The sequence below is a fragment of the Neopsephotus bourkii genome, unplaced genomic scaffold (genome assembly GCF_033783945.1).
Source record: "Neopsephotus bourkii isolate Nb327-2 ecotype Australia unplaced genomic scaffold, CSIRO-AGI_Nbou_v1 NB_1760, whole genome shotgun sequence".
NCBI lineage: Eukaryota > Metazoa > Chordata > Aves > Psittaciformes > Psittacidae > Neopsephotus > Neopsephotus bourkii.
This window is the reverse complement of record NW_026902234.1, coordinates 4222726-4239767: the sequence shown is the minus strand read 5'-3', so window position 1 is coordinate 4239767 and position 17042 is coordinate 4222726. Positions and strand designations below refer to the sequence as shown.

At 44.5% G+C, this 17042-nt stretch overlaps 1 protein-coding gene across 9 annotated transcripts in view; it reads right to left on the bottom strand.

Moving 5' to 3' along the window:
* Nucleotides 1–17042, bottom strand: part of MAP4K4 (mitogen-activated protein kinase kinase kinase kinase 4) — a 165456-nt gene that overhangs the window by 56224 nt on the left and 92190 nt on the right. For all 9 annotated transcript variants that reach the window (XM_061377633.1, XM_061377638.1, XM_061377635.1 and 6 more), the window contains exons 4-7: nucleotides 5640–5765; nucleotides 4716–4826; nucleotides 1849–1939; nucleotides 206–336 (exon numbers count right to left, since the gene is read on the bottom strand). In XM_061377633.1, coding sequence (XP_061233617.1) covers nucleotides 206–336; nucleotides 1849–1939; nucleotides 4716–4826; nucleotides 5640–5765 — 459 coding nt within the window. The remainder of the gene's footprint in view (nucleotides 1–205; nucleotides 337–1848; nucleotides 1940–4715; nucleotides 4827–5639; nucleotides 5766–17042) is intronic.

Genomic DNA, 17042 nt, shown 5'->3' with positions numbered 1-17042 from the left:
GCAACTGTTAAAAGGCCACAATTTGACAGTACCCATACCTTGTACGCCTGTAGTAAGAATGTACCTACACAAAACAGTGTCACTCCTACCAAGCATAAGAAGTCTCAAAAGCCGCTATCATTCAAGCATGTTCATACTGCAACTGCATAGTTTCTGTATGTTAGTTTGTTGGTTTTTTTTTTTCCTGTGAACAGGACTCTCTTACTCTGTAATCATACGTAGCATCTGGATTTTCATCACAGGCAATAACTTCTGGAGCCATCCAGTATGGAGTTCCAATAAAAGTGTTTCTTCTGCCAACTGTCCTGTCCAGCTGAGCGCTCACACCGAAATCCACTGCGGGTGGGAAAAGAGTAAAATAAAATAAAATAAGAAGGGAAAAATAATGCAATGATTACTTCTGCAAGGTGAGTTGGAAATAAATCCCTGTGGATGTGCCACATGGGAGAACCATGCTGAGGAGAAATATGACAACTAATAGTGAGGCAGCCAAGCCCTTGTGGTTCACATGCAATGTGCCTGAACCACAAGCATCAAGGGACACAGCAGCATATGACCACCTCTCCTGCACCTCTCACCAGCCTCCCTGTGCAGAAGGCAGCATACAGCTGCAAAAATACTGCCTGGGAGGCTGAGGAAGGGCTAGTCCCTTCCCAGATGGTGAAGCCAAGCACTTTCACCTATACAGGAGCTTCTTCCCAGAGGCACCTCTCATCCTCTCATGCTATGAGAAAACAATATGCATGAACATATCTCCCTTTCGGCTGTCCACCTTTTCTGCTCTAAAACTGGACAGCAAAAACAATCTATAGCTCAGGGAATTCTCTCTGCTCTAATGCACAGAGCAGAAGGCGAGGCTTATTCAAGAGGTGCTAACTTTAACCACTCACACACACACACACACAGATTGCAGAATAGATGCCCGTTTCACTACAAGGCAATTACATTACAAGGGTGTTTTCTTCCTGTTCACAACCACAGTGATATATGCCTTTCTATAGTAACAACTGCTTCTGCTCTACGAGGGCCATCTCAGCTTCACTGCATCCATCAGCTGGGTGACACTGACAAACTTGTGTAGATGAGTTCAGTGGGAGCAACGGTTTGGGAGCTACCGTGCTCCGCTTTGGACCAAAAGGAGGAAAGCTCTCCTGAGAGCTTCCTCCTCCAGCAGCCAGGACATCTTCCCATGCCTTGTGCTGCAGGAAGGTGTAATACAAAACAGAAGGGATGTGGGCTGGGTGGGAGGGCTTCAGCATGGCTCTATATTTAACCAAAAAAAGTGGCTAGTGAAGTGTGATACAAACTCAGAAGGTTAAAGTGTGCAGTAACTGGAAGAGAGAGATTATGGAGGAAGAAAAAAAAGAGTATGTCCAGAGGAGGAGGCCAGGGATGAGCACAGTTTTCGGCAGGCATGTCAGAACTGGAACTGTGTTTTAAGTTTGATGCCCCTTGAGAGTGCTGTCCTGATCGTATTTTTGTGTCTAGAACCTGAACAGGAGGTGCTATTAAAGCCAAATAGAACAGATATTCCAGTGACTTCCCAAGTCCAGAATAAAGGTAATCAGAATGAACACAGGTCATGCACAGCTTGGTGGGGGAAATAAAATGATCCCCACACTGATTCTGGCATGAAAGCCAATCTCACCTAATGAAATACAACAACCTGCATTCCATCTTTCTGAAGCAGGAGGAAATACATGCAGGGCCTCAATCCACACAGGAGCAGTGACAGAGCACTCATGCTACAGAACATGTTGCAGGGCTTTTAAAAGACGAACTTGATTTGGAAACATGATAGAAGCAAAGGCTGAACTAATGAGGAAGTGGACGTGCATGCCTACTTACCAAGTTTCACTTCTGCATTCTCTGTTAACAACACATTTTGCCCTTTGATATCCCTGTGAATCACATGATGGGCATGAAGATGTGCCAACCCCTGAATTAAAGAGAAGAAAGGAAGGAGAGGCTGTTCAGATTTGGTTTCTTGTTTAGCAACAGGCTACCTATTCCCAGCACCCCCAGAGTCCATAGCATCGGGTCTTGGGCTCTTGCTCAGTGGTTGGATCAATGGGACCCACAGGAACCTTTGTAGTAGCACACCACCCGCACAGCTTTTGGTAATGGAGCAGAGACAGAGGCCCCAGGTCACACACAAGCTGTACCTAAGCACAGCCCAATATCTGCACTGTGCAAACACCTCTCAGCTGCCACACAAAGTTCAGCTCCCAGAAACACACTGACACTGTAAATGGCATCAGTGTCAGCATACGTCACTGACATCTGGCACACACAGGATCTAGTCCAGGGAAGGGGAGTAAAGGAAGAAAGGAGGCAGCATGAACATGCATATATGCACCCCCAAGAAGAGTGTGGAGAGGTGATGGACTGGCAGTTATGCTTGAGGACAAGGGACAACTGATGACAAACAAAAGCTCTGCTGCAAAGCTGCAGTTCTGGCTATGAAGCCTGATAACTGTTCCAAAACACATGTAAAGGGGATAAAAAAAAAAGAAGTATGAGCTTTCTACTTTCCAAAGGAAACAAAACCTCCTGGCATACGGTGCTTTTTGTTGAGACAGCACCTGGATGCATGCCCCAGAGCATTAGCCATGTGGAGGGAGGGCTGAGGAAGACATATGTTGCATTTTACTCTTTAATGTAATTGGGAGAACAACAGGCAACCCTCTTAGCAACTGCCTGTATTTTGGTTTCTCCTCAGCTCTCTGCTCGGAAAATTGTAGTCTCCGGTGGGATCGTCTTGCCTGTTCGTGTTGCTCTCATAGGCTTTTAATGTTTTATGAAAAATAAAGAAATAGAACCTTTACAGCTGCAAGAGGTTAAAGAGTAGTGGTTGCTGTAGAGAAATATTTCCTAACACATGTTCTTCATTAAATGATCATTTACCAGTTTGCCTACATAACCATTGGGCTATTTTCTTTTTTTAAACGAGTTAATGAGCGTGACAAAAAACCCCACCATGCTCAGCTCCTCCCCACACATGTCACGAGCAGATCAAGTGAACGGCTCATGTCCCCAAGACCCTTCGCTGGCTTCTAATGCTAAGCGTCATCTTATTTTTCACAGGAATGCAGGCTTTTCCACAGCTTCATGCAGGATACTTTTTAAGGCCTTGTGCTACACCGACCCAGCCAGAGAGATAATCGTCTGTTCTCTCCAGAGTACCATCTAGCCTTACTGAAAAACACATTTGTGTTTGCAAAGCGCTTGCAGGAGACAGAGGAGCATGTCTCTGTACTCCTGCAGCCCCCAGGCCCCTCCAACTGGGTTGACCCTCACCTCTGTCTCTACCTGCACTGATCCTTGGCACTTTAGCTCATTTTAACTTTCTGTTACACAACCTGTCTCCTCTATGACAAATTCGGTGTCGATTCAGGTTTTGCAATGCCTCATAGCAATGTGAGTTTAACATTCCTTCTTTCCAGATATTCCAGTTCCTTCTGGCAAGCAATGAAGGCTCCTTTTGCTAATCTCTCACAGGAATGAGAAAATAGCTTTCACCTAACTCTTCTCTGAGGTAAATCATTTTTTCCTCTTAGTGATCGTTAACTACTTTACATAAGGAGAACCCAGGATGAATACAACATAGCATGCAAAACCTGCAAGGTGACACAGTTCTCAAGCATAAGAGCAGTCCTGCAGAAGTTAGCTTTCCTTGTATTAAAGCATGCTATCTATTTGATTTTAAACATAACCACCATTCAACTCTTCTTTCTCCCTTATAAACAACCAGCCTGAACACCAGCAGCTGGACTCTCCTAGCATTTGGAATTGGAGCAAGAGACCAGAATCATTCATCTCCCTCCCTCACCATCTTAGAAATTGCCAAGGCAGAGCAAACGTGCAACACAGACCACAGCAGCACTGATTTATGCAAGAGCCAGTGGTGGTTTCCTTTAACATAAAGCTCTTCAGAACTTCATTTATGATGAGGCAACTGAACAAACATACTGCATAGTGGTCTGGGTACGAGGCAATTTGTTTTACAAAGAAGCACGAGGAAAACCATACCAGATTTACTTAGTGCAGCAAACAAATGACAATTCGAGAAGCACTTAAAGTCTACCAACTGGAAATTAAATGAGAAAAGTAATCAATTAAAGCTTCAGTTATAAAAAAAATGGTAAGTGGCAACCCTCTTTCTGAGAAACTTTTACAGTGCCGTCTGCTAGCATTAAACAGTGCACAGCTACGTACAACATAGCTACTTGCTCTAGATAGACTGCAGGAATCCACAGTATGAGAGCTCATAGCAGTACAGAAACCCTGACTGCTGGCCTGGGCCAACAACTCCCTCCCTCCACAGACTTGATTAGGAGCAGTGATTTATGGCTGAAAGCACATTTGGAAAAGACTATTCCACATCCTGTTGTCTTACGATGCTGTTACAACCTTAAGCTTCCCAAAACCAGTGTCTTATGGCAGCTGTTTCACAGCTTCTACAATAGGTAAGGTCACTGGTTCTTCCCCTTGACTTCTCTTGACTAAAAATTGCTATTTTCTGCAAGGCTGCTGTTACAATATAGTTCAACTCACACCGAGTTAAATGATGTGGAGCAGACATTTATCTGCTCCCCAGTACTCTCCCAGCTGACAGGATTGATCAGAAACAGCTTCTTGCAGAACCTCAAGCTAGGCTACATGTCTGTAAGAGTGTTTCTGTGTTTTCAAGTGGAGCAGATTATTTTCCTTACCCGGAGAATCTCTCTGGAGATATATGCTATCCAGTCTTCTTTCAGAGTATTCCCTTTCGTGTTCTTCACAAGGTCTGTGATAGAGCCGGCTCCACAAAACTCCATAACAAGCTGCAAAACAAATATCAGCATGCAACCAACATTAAACACAGTTCCCAGCTGTCTAGTGAAGCAAAATGATCAGGTTGCACCACTGATTTGGGAAACCCTCATGAAGCAGCGAGTACCATTTATTTTACATCTCTGCCTGGAAAACGGATTCAAACCAAATGTCTCCAGTGTGTGTCAGACGTATATGGAATATGTCTCACATTAGTTACCACATTTTCAAGGACTGATTTAATCACTGTAATTTAATGCTGGGAGTCTGGATTTGCTCAGCTATGCAAAATGCATTAGCAGCAACAGCAGTAAGAGCACATCCAATGCTGAAGGAATCAAACTGATCACACCATTGCAACACATCTTATTCTTTAACTCACATTTATTTATGGAAGAACATACACTGATGTCTATACCCTGCCATTTCAAGCCCAAACTTCAATACTCTAGAGGGTGTAGATGAAGTGGGATGAGAAACGTAATGGGTACAATTCTCAAGTGCAGCCTTTTTTTTTAACAGCCACACATTCTTACTGCTCAGTTCATCTGCCTTGTTCCCAAGAAACACATTACTATCCATCTGGGAAACAGAGGGAAAAGTTACTTAAAGAGCAAATCCATTGGTAATAGCAATGAATCTTGGTTCAGCCATCCTCTTACGGATGCATGATTAGCCTATGTGATTCAGTTATCTATGCATTCTGGCAAACACCAAATTCTATTAGTTTGTCTTTCCATAACGTGATATATCTGTCATCCTCAAACTATATCCAAAAGGGAAAGGGAAAAAATTATGAACATGCTTGAGAAATATCTGCTTACCCACAGTTGGTCATCATGTCCTGGAGGACTCTTCTTAATGAAAGCACCATAATAAGTTGCAATGTTTCTATGATGAGAATATTTCTTTAGCATATTAATCTCCAGTTTGATTTCTTCTTCTTCGTCCTTTAGGGGAAAAAGAATAAACCACAAAAAACATGTTTAACACACCACATGCATTATTTATTTCCTCTTCTCTTTCACAAAAGCTGATTTAAGTTCAATTTATACCAGCATCATGCTCAGCAGACATTCATCAAAATCCTGTTTATTGACATGGTCTAGAACAGACCTTTACTTTCCTAAGTTTTTAATAGTGGAAAAAAAAGCAATCAAGGATGCACTGGAGTTCACACAATAATGGAGCAAGACAGGATCTGTTTAAAACCCCTATGCTTGTAATACCTTAAGCAAATATAGAGCTATCAGGCTTTTATTCTACGTAACCCAGAGAACTAGGAAACCGGAAAAATCTGTGAATTTATGATAGAGGAGCATTATTTCCATCTTCCTCATTTTTTTCTCCTTGGATTTTTAAAATTGCAACCACTTCTATTTAAAAGCCAGAACAGTGCCTTAATGCAGCTGGACACCAAAGCACGCCCTCTGAGTAGAGTCCCCCCCATGGTGGGGACCTCAGGGTCGCCCCTTGGTGCCAGCATGAGGCTGGCACAGGAAAGCAGAGGTGGAGATCAGGAATTCCCCTCCCTGCACAGACAAGGCATTCACCTCGTGCACAAGTTTCCTCCTCCTGCATCTGCCTCCGTGGAGGAAGAGCAAGTGCATCAGGAAGAGAGGGCCAGGAGCCAGGGCAGTAAACAGGATGCTGGGACACAAAGGCAGAGGAAGGATTTCCCCCGGCTCCCCCCACCTCAGAGAGGTGCCAAGCAGAGAGCAGCTTGGGTGAAAGGAGGTCACCCCATCAAAGAGCTGAAATGGGCAACACTATGCAACCACTCCTTAAAAACACCCACAATCCCGTTTTGAAGTGACGGCAGGATGTGTTGCATGGAAGGATCCACACATGCTTTGAGGTGATGTCTAAACAGGCTGCCAGTGGATACCAAATAAGACAACACCATTGTACCCCCAGCGCTCTTACCACACCTAGACAGTGGAAGCCTTCACCTAGCACCTCTTTAGGCAACGAATGAAAAGGCAGCTGGGTTTACCCCTTTAGGCACAATCCTTATTTGCTCCACAGTTTTCCAGCCTTGGATATCCAGGGGGAAAATGTCTACCTTAAACTGATTCCAGGAAGAAACCGAAACCCCTGTTCCCTAGGGTTGCTGGCTGATGGAAAGGGTAGCATCAATATTTTGATTATCCTGTAATGTCAAAGCTGATTACATGAGAAAATTTTAAGCCTTAAACTTCCTTGCAATTTGTTACCATGCTAGCAATCAAATATCCTATTCATGACTTACGCAGATGTTAATACTAAGTACATGTTAACTATTTAGATACAGCAGTAGCCCTGGCTTTATCAGAAGAAAACACGCTATGCTACAAAGCAAACAGTTATTTCACATACACTAACAGTGGGATGCAGTGCTTACTCATAAATTATTATGAGAGAATTCCCAAAATGCACCAGGGATGAACTATTCTTAAATCTTCTCACGACGCATCTTTAAGTAAAATACTGTGTATTTCTGGAACACTGAACAAAATAGTAAAATAGTCTTGTAAATCAAAGTTCCCAGTGAACAGCAGCCCTGGGAGAAAGCGTTAATCAGAACAGCTTTTTGAGCCAAAAGCTAACTCAGTGCTTCCTCAGCTGCTTCTGGTGTCCTTGTTTTTGTGTGATTCTGTTAGTTATTTAGACCATATGAATACATGCTGATGCTCGAAACTACCACACTGAACTCTGAATTTAGGAAAAAAAAACCCAAACAAACTAATAACTGTAAGGGGAGCTTTATTAAACTTACTGGTTTGGGATCTAATTGCTGATGGGTTAATATGGATAATTGGATTAATCTGCTACTTTGTACTGAGATTTTCATATGAAAATGACTTCCTACCCTCAGCACATGAACACAATAGCATTTACAATACAATGGGCAGGATGTCCTAAAGGTTCTTCATGTTTACGTATTGTAACAACAGCCAAAATGGCAATGCTTAGACAGGATCTATTTCTGAAAAATAAGATAATAAAAGAAGCGCTCCCAAAAAAAACCCAAACAACAACAAAAAAAGGTGCACACAGACCCAGAAGACTGCAGGCAGTTACTGCTCTTCCAGTTTCTCCTTGTGGCTGTGTCAAAGCACCTACTCAGTCACCTGCAGCAACCCCAACAATCTTCATTAACTAAGGCTAATAATGGTTCCAAACTCCTATTTTCAGCTGTCACTGAGCATTTGTCCACAACACAAACAGAGTTTCACCTACAGTTCAAGCCAGTCCAAATTCCAGCCTACAAAAATAAATGGACTCAGTAATTCCTGCCAGGCCTTTGGAGGATGCCACTTACTTAGCGTGGATCAATATCTCCCTGGCACTGAGTCCTGAAGACTTTCTGGCGACAGGGACTATCATGAGGATTAATCAGCATGGAGAAAGTCTGCAGTACCACTGGGGTACAACAATTGGTGTAAAATTAAAAGAAAAGAAATAAAAAAAATAAAATAAAGGTGACCAGACCAAAATTGTTCTGTTACAGGTTCAGGAACAGCTTTTTTTTCCAGGATCCAACTGATTCTATCCTGATGTGGACATCTGAAAGAGACCAAACAATGCGCGCCCTACCGGCGTTTATTTCTCCCCCACTAACTACAAAAGGAGGATGAGGTCATTAGCCAAGATACAGACACCAATCCTGCAGATGTCTCGCATCAGGGTGAGATGAATCCCTCCCAAAAATCTCACCGGATAAGACCATTTCCGCACAGGTCTCCTTATGGACACGTGCTGCTAAGAGGACAGGCTGCAGCCTGTAGCAGGGATCCTACTGTGCAGGAATCCTACTGTGGAGGAGGGAGATGTGTCGGTGGCCATCCTGGGATTTGGGCATGTGAGCCAGCCTCAGAGACAGAAGGTCACTCACCTCCTCCTGACAACACACGCCCTGCACTACCATTAACAGTCCCTCCTTTTGCAGAGGTGCCAGGATCACAAAAGGAGAAAATTAAAACCAACTGAGGCGAGAGACTGTCACTCTCATGAAGTAATACAAAAGTACATCCTTTCTTCTTGGAGGAGAGAGGCAGCTGGTGAGCCCTTTCTAGTGATTTTATGCAGCTGGCATCAATTACCACTTTAAGCCATTATCTGTGGATACAAACTCCCATTGAAACCTTCTTTGTCTGGCCTGTGATGGGGCTGGTATGTTTTATACTTATACATTCACTGTCTGTTTGTGACAGCACGTCTGATTACCAGCAATTTCTGCAGCAAGCCATACTTTTGCAAGACTCACGTGGTTAAATCAAGCTTGAAGCGGCTTTCCTCTCCCATTCCGTGCGTTTCCCTTCAGAGATTAAATGGATTTGTCAGCATCTCTAGGGATTTCTAACCGCAATGCTGTTTATCAAAACAACTTTGCCTGTAAGACTAAAAACTGCACACGACGCCCGCACAGAAACCAGCCTGTGTACACGGAGATTGTTTCTAACCATTTGAATTAGCACATTAAAAATAAAACCAGGCATGTTACCTCTCAGCTTGCCACCTAGCGGCACCCCATCAGCTCACTTATGGCTATAGCACAAAATCCCAGCTCCTGTTGCTCTTCCATTCATTGCTGCACGCTAAATATCGGATTATTTTTCCTGCATGCAGATGGCAACTCAGTGATCTGTCATTTCCATTACATCACCATTTAAAAAACTTCAATGATTTAAGTATCTGAATGATTTAAATAGCTGACCATTATTGCCAGTGGAGGAGCTCCCAGACAAAAGCTACTAGAGCAGATCCATAATCTATTATATTAATATTAATTGAACAGAATATTAATCTGAACAACTCAATGATAACATGTCAGGCCGTTTTCCAAAGGTAACCCCCCTGCATCATTATTGCAAGAAAATCCTGCTTGCTTGTACAAATTCTTAGAAGATGAGGAATTCAGAAGGACTTCTGCTGGTGGTAGGGAGGAAGAAGAAGGCAACTGTAGCTCCAGAAGTGCCAGAAGCAGGGAAGACACAACCAAAGGAAAAATCACTTCATACCTGCCCCATTTTAATCTACTTCCCTAAATATCATTGTCTAGTGCCTCAGGAGACCAAGCAAAGGAGTCCTGACCTGCCCCAGTGCTGCAACTGGTATGAGACCCCTACAAGAATCTGTCTCTCAGAAATACACCTGGGGAGTAAGAGGCGGAATAACGCTGCTTCCCCAAGCTTTATAGCACAAGGAAATTATTTGAAGAAGTAAATTCAAAATAAACAAATAAATAAAAATAATCCCTCAAGGGATGGCACAGCTCAGGGAGGAGGAACTCAGAACCATTTCAGAAGCTTCTTTTACCCTAGCACTATGATGATGGGAAACATGAATGAGAAAATACAACCAAGCAAGGATAAAGCAAGACCATATTCTGTGATGAATGTAAGAGCAAGTTTACCTATCCCATCAGATGATTTCTATGCTGCCCTAAATCAGTTTGTATAAGCACACAAACTGGTCCTTTCAGCAACTTCCCTATTTGGTTTAAGAAATGAAATGGTGACAAATCTCAGGTGTCCCTCCACAAACACATCCAGTCATTTTAAGCTACTACCAAGTGCTTTCAGAATTAACACCACTCCCCAACAGTGAAAAGCCAAACACACAGGCAAAGGGAGATGAGGAAAAGAAAGCCTCCAAGTCTCCTTTCCTTTGCTTTCTGAATGCTGCTCACAAAGTTCTGCCTCCCTAATACCCAGTGAGCTGCACTGCCTGGAGAACAGCAGCTGGCAATGCTCTGCCTGGCGTCTCAGAGTAAGCTGAGCTGCTGAGGATCACAAGCTCCAGTGATGGTTAATGGAATTCAGGAATCTTTAAATCATTGGAGAGTTGGAATATATGTGGAGGGGCAGGCAACAGCCTCAGCCCAGTGCTGGGAAGGGGACTACTAACCCACAGATACCCAGAGTGGTGGAAATTAAGTTTGCCTTCAGAGGCAGCAAACTTATGATGACTTGGCCCTTCTTTCACTGTCTCCCCCTGACATGCAAGTTCAAGAAAAACAGGAGAAACCCACAAGAAATCCAGCTCATTTTCCTTTCCACTCCTTCTCAATTTCTGTTCTCCACCTACATTTAGAAAAAATAAAACATCTAAAAGGCACCAAACACAACCAAAAAATCTCCCTGGGTAAATCACGACACCAACATTTCCAAACCACCACTCTGCTTGTGTGTCACATCCTCCTTTCTCCCCCCTCCTGCAGCCCAGACCTGGCTGGCATCCATTCAGAGCAGAATATGTCTAGGCCAAGGAAAGTCTGAATAGTGCCTAGCACAATAGGTGACCTTTTCTGGTGCTGGAATCCATAATATATACACTCGTTAATAAAGTTCTCACACACGAGGGAGATGTTTTGGCGAGAAGAGCTGGGGCAGTACCGCACACAGAACTGGGAGCTGTGGCACTGCCTCCAAGCCAGGGAAGAGATTTTAGTTTTGGGAGGAACTTAACCACATGAGCAATGAGACACTAAGCACCAGGCAAGTCCTTGCCAGTGACTGCCAAGGTAGGAAGCTGGTGTAAAGCAGAGCAACTTGCAGAACAGAGAGCTCAATGTGGAGAAATGCGATCCTCCCAGTGCTACAGTGCAGTGCTGGAATTGGGAATATGACATAAAATATTTCTTAAAAAATAATAGCAAATTCAGGCTTCTTGGGAGGGAAAGAAACTGTTTAAAAGAAAAGACTTTAATCAAGACGTGCAGTAAACATTTAACAAGTCCTTATACAGTCCCTCCTAAATCTTAACATACAAGGCCCCCAACTTTCTTATTACATCCCATTTTTCTTCAGAGTCTTTTATGGAGCCTTTGAGCTTTGTTACCCTGAAGCTAAAGACCTCATGCAACTTTATTTCCCTTCTGTCTCTCTCCTCCATTACCATTTCGCCACCAGCATTCACTTGCCCTGTCCACATCATGTGCAAGGTCTCTCTTTCACAGACCCCTTACCCACAAGACTATTCCCACCCTGGCATCAACATGCTCATTTCTCTGCACCGTCCGTCAAGTCCCTTCCAAACATGCACTTCTGAAGAAGGCTTCTGGATTGTTCTCCCTCAAGAAAATGCATCCATCGTGCCACACACTCAGTGCCGATGAAGGAGCACTAAACATCCATCAAGCAGCAACACGTGTGGTGAGCACTGCCCCACCATCACTGTGTGGGTGCCTCTCAGACTTTGCCCCTTGTATACCCATGCACAGCAAGCCCTTCATGGGCTTTACCATCTGCAAGCTTTCTGGAGCCCATCTCGTCACTGCAAGCTGCCGAACAGCCTCAAAGCCGCTTCCGCTGCCGGCACAGAGCCACGCTGCCAGAAGCAGCAGACTGGCAGTGCTGCACTGATTGCAGAACACGGCTGTGACGCTTTTTCAACGGTCACAAAAAAAACCCTAGTTTCGTGAGAACTCGCTGGCAGAACAGTGCTGTCCTTATGACCACGTTTGGTTACCTTCAGTGGCAAGATTTCATCAAGCAGGTTAGAAACATACTCCCCAACACACGTGAAGAACAGAGGCTGCTTTATTTTTCCCTGGCACAACACCCTCTCTACTACACGCTAAAGGCACCATCTGAAACAAGAGAGAAAACAAGCCAAATCGTTCACAATAGTGCCATCTCTGAGACTGCAGCCATAAAGCAACAATCAAATTGCAGCAGACTAAAAAGCAAGACTAAAAAGCAAGAGGGATGGCTTAGCTCCTAAGCCGGGTCCCAGCGCTGCCTGAAGGAGCCTGTATAGCACCATTGTGCAAACACAGAAGATGGAATCACGTGCAGGCAAGAAGAAGCCAAAAACCATGCGCAGACAATACTTCTCTGTTGTCTTCCCCCAAACCACCTCCTCTGCCAATCACTCCAACAACAGTATTTTCTTTCTAGCCTGACGTGCTCCCTGTGCCTTTGCTAGTCACTGAATGAGCTGCACTGAAGGCACAGAGCCTGCACTGCTGCTGACCTCCCCCAGTAAAACCCCAGGATGCCATGGGCTTTTCCTAAGACAACCAAGAGAGAAACCTGAGGGTAAATCCCTTCAACTGTCTCCAAGGCTAGTCCCTTGATTCTGGTCATGATTACTTCAAAGAGGTTCCTGTTCAGACTGCATGTTTATCCCAGCTATACAATTCAACTGTCCATCCTCATCAAGCCTAAATTACTTACCAGTTATGCAACAAGCTAGCCTTGTACTGACATCTTCAGAGCTCTCATAAAAGAGGAAAAGTTTAGTACCCTGCTTCTATTACTACTATCCATATTAAAACTTCCTGTTGTTATACATAATTCTATATCCAGTGTCAGGGCGCTTTTTTTTTGTGATCAGAACAAGCCCTTGCTAGCAGATATGAAAAATAAGCCTGTGTGTGAACGAAATAAATTAAAACAATTTCCTTTATGCAAAACTCCATGCTCAAACAAGAGGAGATGTAGACGCTGGAGAGAAAGCAGGCTCTAAGCACAAATGCAGCAACTTGCACATCTTTTCTACTTCCAATCTCACTGTGCATTTAATGCCAAGGAAAACAGCACCTTTGGGGGCAACAGAGCCAGGGGAGGTATTTGCCCACTGCTTGGCCCCTGCTCTCCCCAGGCAGCATGAAGCTCCGCCATTCCCACCTGGACGGCAGATTTCCTCAAAACAGGTCCCTCCGTGCACGTGTAGTCCAGACACTGCTGGGAGACAGTTTGCACATGGGAGACGGAAAAGGCTCCCAAGTCCTGCAGGTCAGATGCAGCTGGAGAGATTCAACAAGAAACTACAGTTCTAGTTTGAAACTAAGCTTTGTCTTTGAGGAGGGTGAGGCAGAAAGCAAGCATCGGAGACAGGAGAGAAAACAAAAGGCTGGAATGTCTAAAGTGGATTTCCTATCTACCAAATGCCACACAAAAGCTAAATTAGCAGAAATTTAAGCCAATGTCCTGGGTTCAGCAGTAGCAGTCATTTTTTCTCCTTGGCAGCTGGTGCAGTGCTGTGTTTTGACTTTCGGGCTGGGAACAGAGCTGATAACACTGATGTTTTGGTTTGGCCAAGGACTTTGTGACCTTCATGCTCTGCCAGGGAGGAGGGGAAGCCAGGAGGAAGCAGAGACAGGACACCTGACCCAAACTGACCAAAGAGGTATTCCATACCACAGCTCGTCATGCCCAGGATGTAACTGAGAGTTACCCGGAAGGGGTGGGAGACTGCACGGTTGGAGGAGATACCGGTCGGTGCTTGGTCGGGCTGGGGGGGGCGAGTTATCGGTCAGCTGGTGGTGAGGTGTTGTATTCTCTTCCCTTGTTATTTCCTTTACCATTACTATTACTGGTGGTAGCAGTAGTGATTTGTGTTATACCTTAGTTATTAAACTGTTCTTATCTCAACCTGTGGGAGTTGCATTCTTCTTGATTCTCCTCTCCATCCCTCCAGGAGTAGGGGGAGGGCAAGAAGAGGGGAGAGTGAGTGAACAAGCTGTCTGGCTGGGGTTAAACCACGACAGCCAGGAAGGTAAAATCCATTAAAAAACAGCAGTTTGGGCATAACACGAATGTTCTACTATGCACGTCATTAAAACCTATGATCACACAAAACCACTGATTCCCTTAGAGGGCAGATTCAGTACACAGCCTCACACCCACAGTGACCAACAAGACTGTAAATGAAGAACCCCTCTTACAGTTTGTGCATTGAATGAAACCCAAATGCTAAAAATCAAGTAAAACACCCCAATACTTCACGATCACAAACCCAAATGCTGTAACCACAAACACCCAAACAGGAACAGAACAAAGGAAAGGAAGGAAAGATAACCCCACTCTGGCATTTCCTTGGGCCTGTTTCACATAGGATCCTTTATTAAAAAGAGATGGGGCTGGAGAAGTAGCTGACAAAAGAAAATCAGCAGCTCCATCACATGCTGCCATTTCTTCACCTGACAGTGACGGAGAGCTTGGCATGTCTCCATTTGTAATATTATTTGGGCCAAAAGCAAACACACGGATTTGTGAAGCAGAGCGAGCAGACTGGCAGTGGTGCTCCAAAACTAATCGTTTATTAAAAATCAAATTAAAAACAAAAATAAAAATACGGGGGAACACAAATGAGCACCACCGCAATTACCAGCACTCAGCAGCTGGCAGCCACAAAGCAAGTACCTCAACACTTCCAGCAGACACAGGCCCACCAGTGACCTTCACCTTTCTATGGGAAAAGACCAGTCTCAGGCCTGTTCCCTTATGGACGTCTTTCACAGAATCACAGAATGCTTTGGGTTGGAAGGGACCATAAAGCTCATCCAGTTCCAACCCCTCTGCCATGGGCAGGGACACAATCCACCAGACCAGGTTGCTCAAAGCCCAATCCAACCTGGCGTTGAACACTGCCAGGGATGGGGCAGCCACCGCTTCTCTGGGCAACCTGTGCCAGGGCCTCACCACCCTCAGAGTGCACAGTGAAGAATTTCTTCCTAATGTTTAACCTAAATCTCCCCTCTGTCAGTTTAAAGCCATTCCCCCTTGTCCTGTCACTACAAGCCCTTGCAAAAAGCCCTTCTCAGATTTCTTATAGGCCCCTTTTAATTAATGGAAGATTGTTTTAAGGTCGCCCCAGAGCCTTCCCTTTTCCAGGCTGAACAATCCCAACTCTCTCAGTGAGACATGCTCCAGCCCTTTGTGAACATTTCCCCCAAATGGAAATTGTGGGTGCCCAGGACAGCTATGCTCCAGGCTTCAGCACTACCGACACGTGACTAAAATTAACCAGAATGAATTCAGGCTTTGGGCACCAGGAGCATCAACGGTTAAGGCCAGTGAGCAACCAGTGGAAGACTACATGTTTTATTATGGGCTTTGGCTTCTGAACCCAAATCCACTGGTAGGTGGAAGAACAACTTCGTAACACATTGCTCAGCTGTCCACATTCCCTAAATCTTCCAGGCTTTAATTAAGCAAATCCTTACTCATTAAAATTCTGCGAGTGCCTCATTTTTTCCTTCCAAATATTTAAAATTCCGTCTGCAACACTAACAAAGCCCTGCATTTTGTCAGAAAATGAGTACCAAGAAAGCCCTGAAAACAGAATCACTGCATTTTCTTTTGCAGCCCACCAATCCACTTCTATAAAGTGACATATTTCACACAGCCCATTTACTAAGAAGAAACAGACTTAACACTTCCTTTGTGGCGTGCCTCTGTCTGAGGTACACCTGCCAGATGAAACAACATCTAACAAATAGCCATCACACCCCCAAACGTCGAAGGTAATATGCTGGCTTATGAGCTAATACCCACGTTTAACACTTGTTGTACGTGCTGCCCGTAACCTACGCTCTGTTTAACACCCACAAAAGCAAAACTTCAAATTTGGGGCTATGTTACAGCCTCCAAAAAACCTCCTTGTAAGCAAGGACTAGTGTGAGATCATGATCTGACTTATTCAACACAAGGTTTCTTTTGTGCAGCAGCCAAAATATGTAAATTAGCCAGGAATAAAAGGAAACGTCCGATCTGTACATGTGTCTTACAAACACGACTGAATGACACAGTGCAAGTGCACAAGTCCTTACAAGTTTTAATTCCAGGTAATCTTTGCCTAAAGGTTAAACACTTTAGCTTCTCTGGTCCAATATTAGTCATCACTCAACCTCTGCTGGTAATCTGCAATCTTCTCCCCTGCCTTAACCAGAGAAAGTACTGCAAATACAAAACACTGGGCATGAACAGGGAGGACCCAAGAGGTTCAAAGGCCCATTCCTCTCACCAGATGAGGGGCAGAAGGGATTGCAAATGAAGCTGCAATACCAGCCCACTGTCACATGTTCAGGAACCAGGCTGAATATATACTGTGTGCGCATACTGTGGATGGATGGGGTGAGCAGAAGAGACCTGACCAGCCCTGCAGGCTTGTAATATTCCATTTTCAACTGTAAAAATACCCCCCAAAATACCTTCATTTTTCTTCACTGGCACCACAAGCAAACTCTGTCTCAAAAGCAAGCAAGAGGAGGCTTGTTCCTTCTCCCTTTGCCACCATCTACACCTTCTCCTCCTTCTCTCTCTGGCTTGGTGAGAACTGCTCCTCCCAGCAGCAACAGAGGAGAGGATTAACATCAGGTTGGCAGATGTGAGACAGTCAGCCCTACACACACCCACTGACATACCCTGTTCAAGCCCTCCAACCACCTGCTTCTTCCTGGGCAGGAATGAGCTCCTTCTGCAAAGGGCAAACCTAGGCCCATGACCAATGCC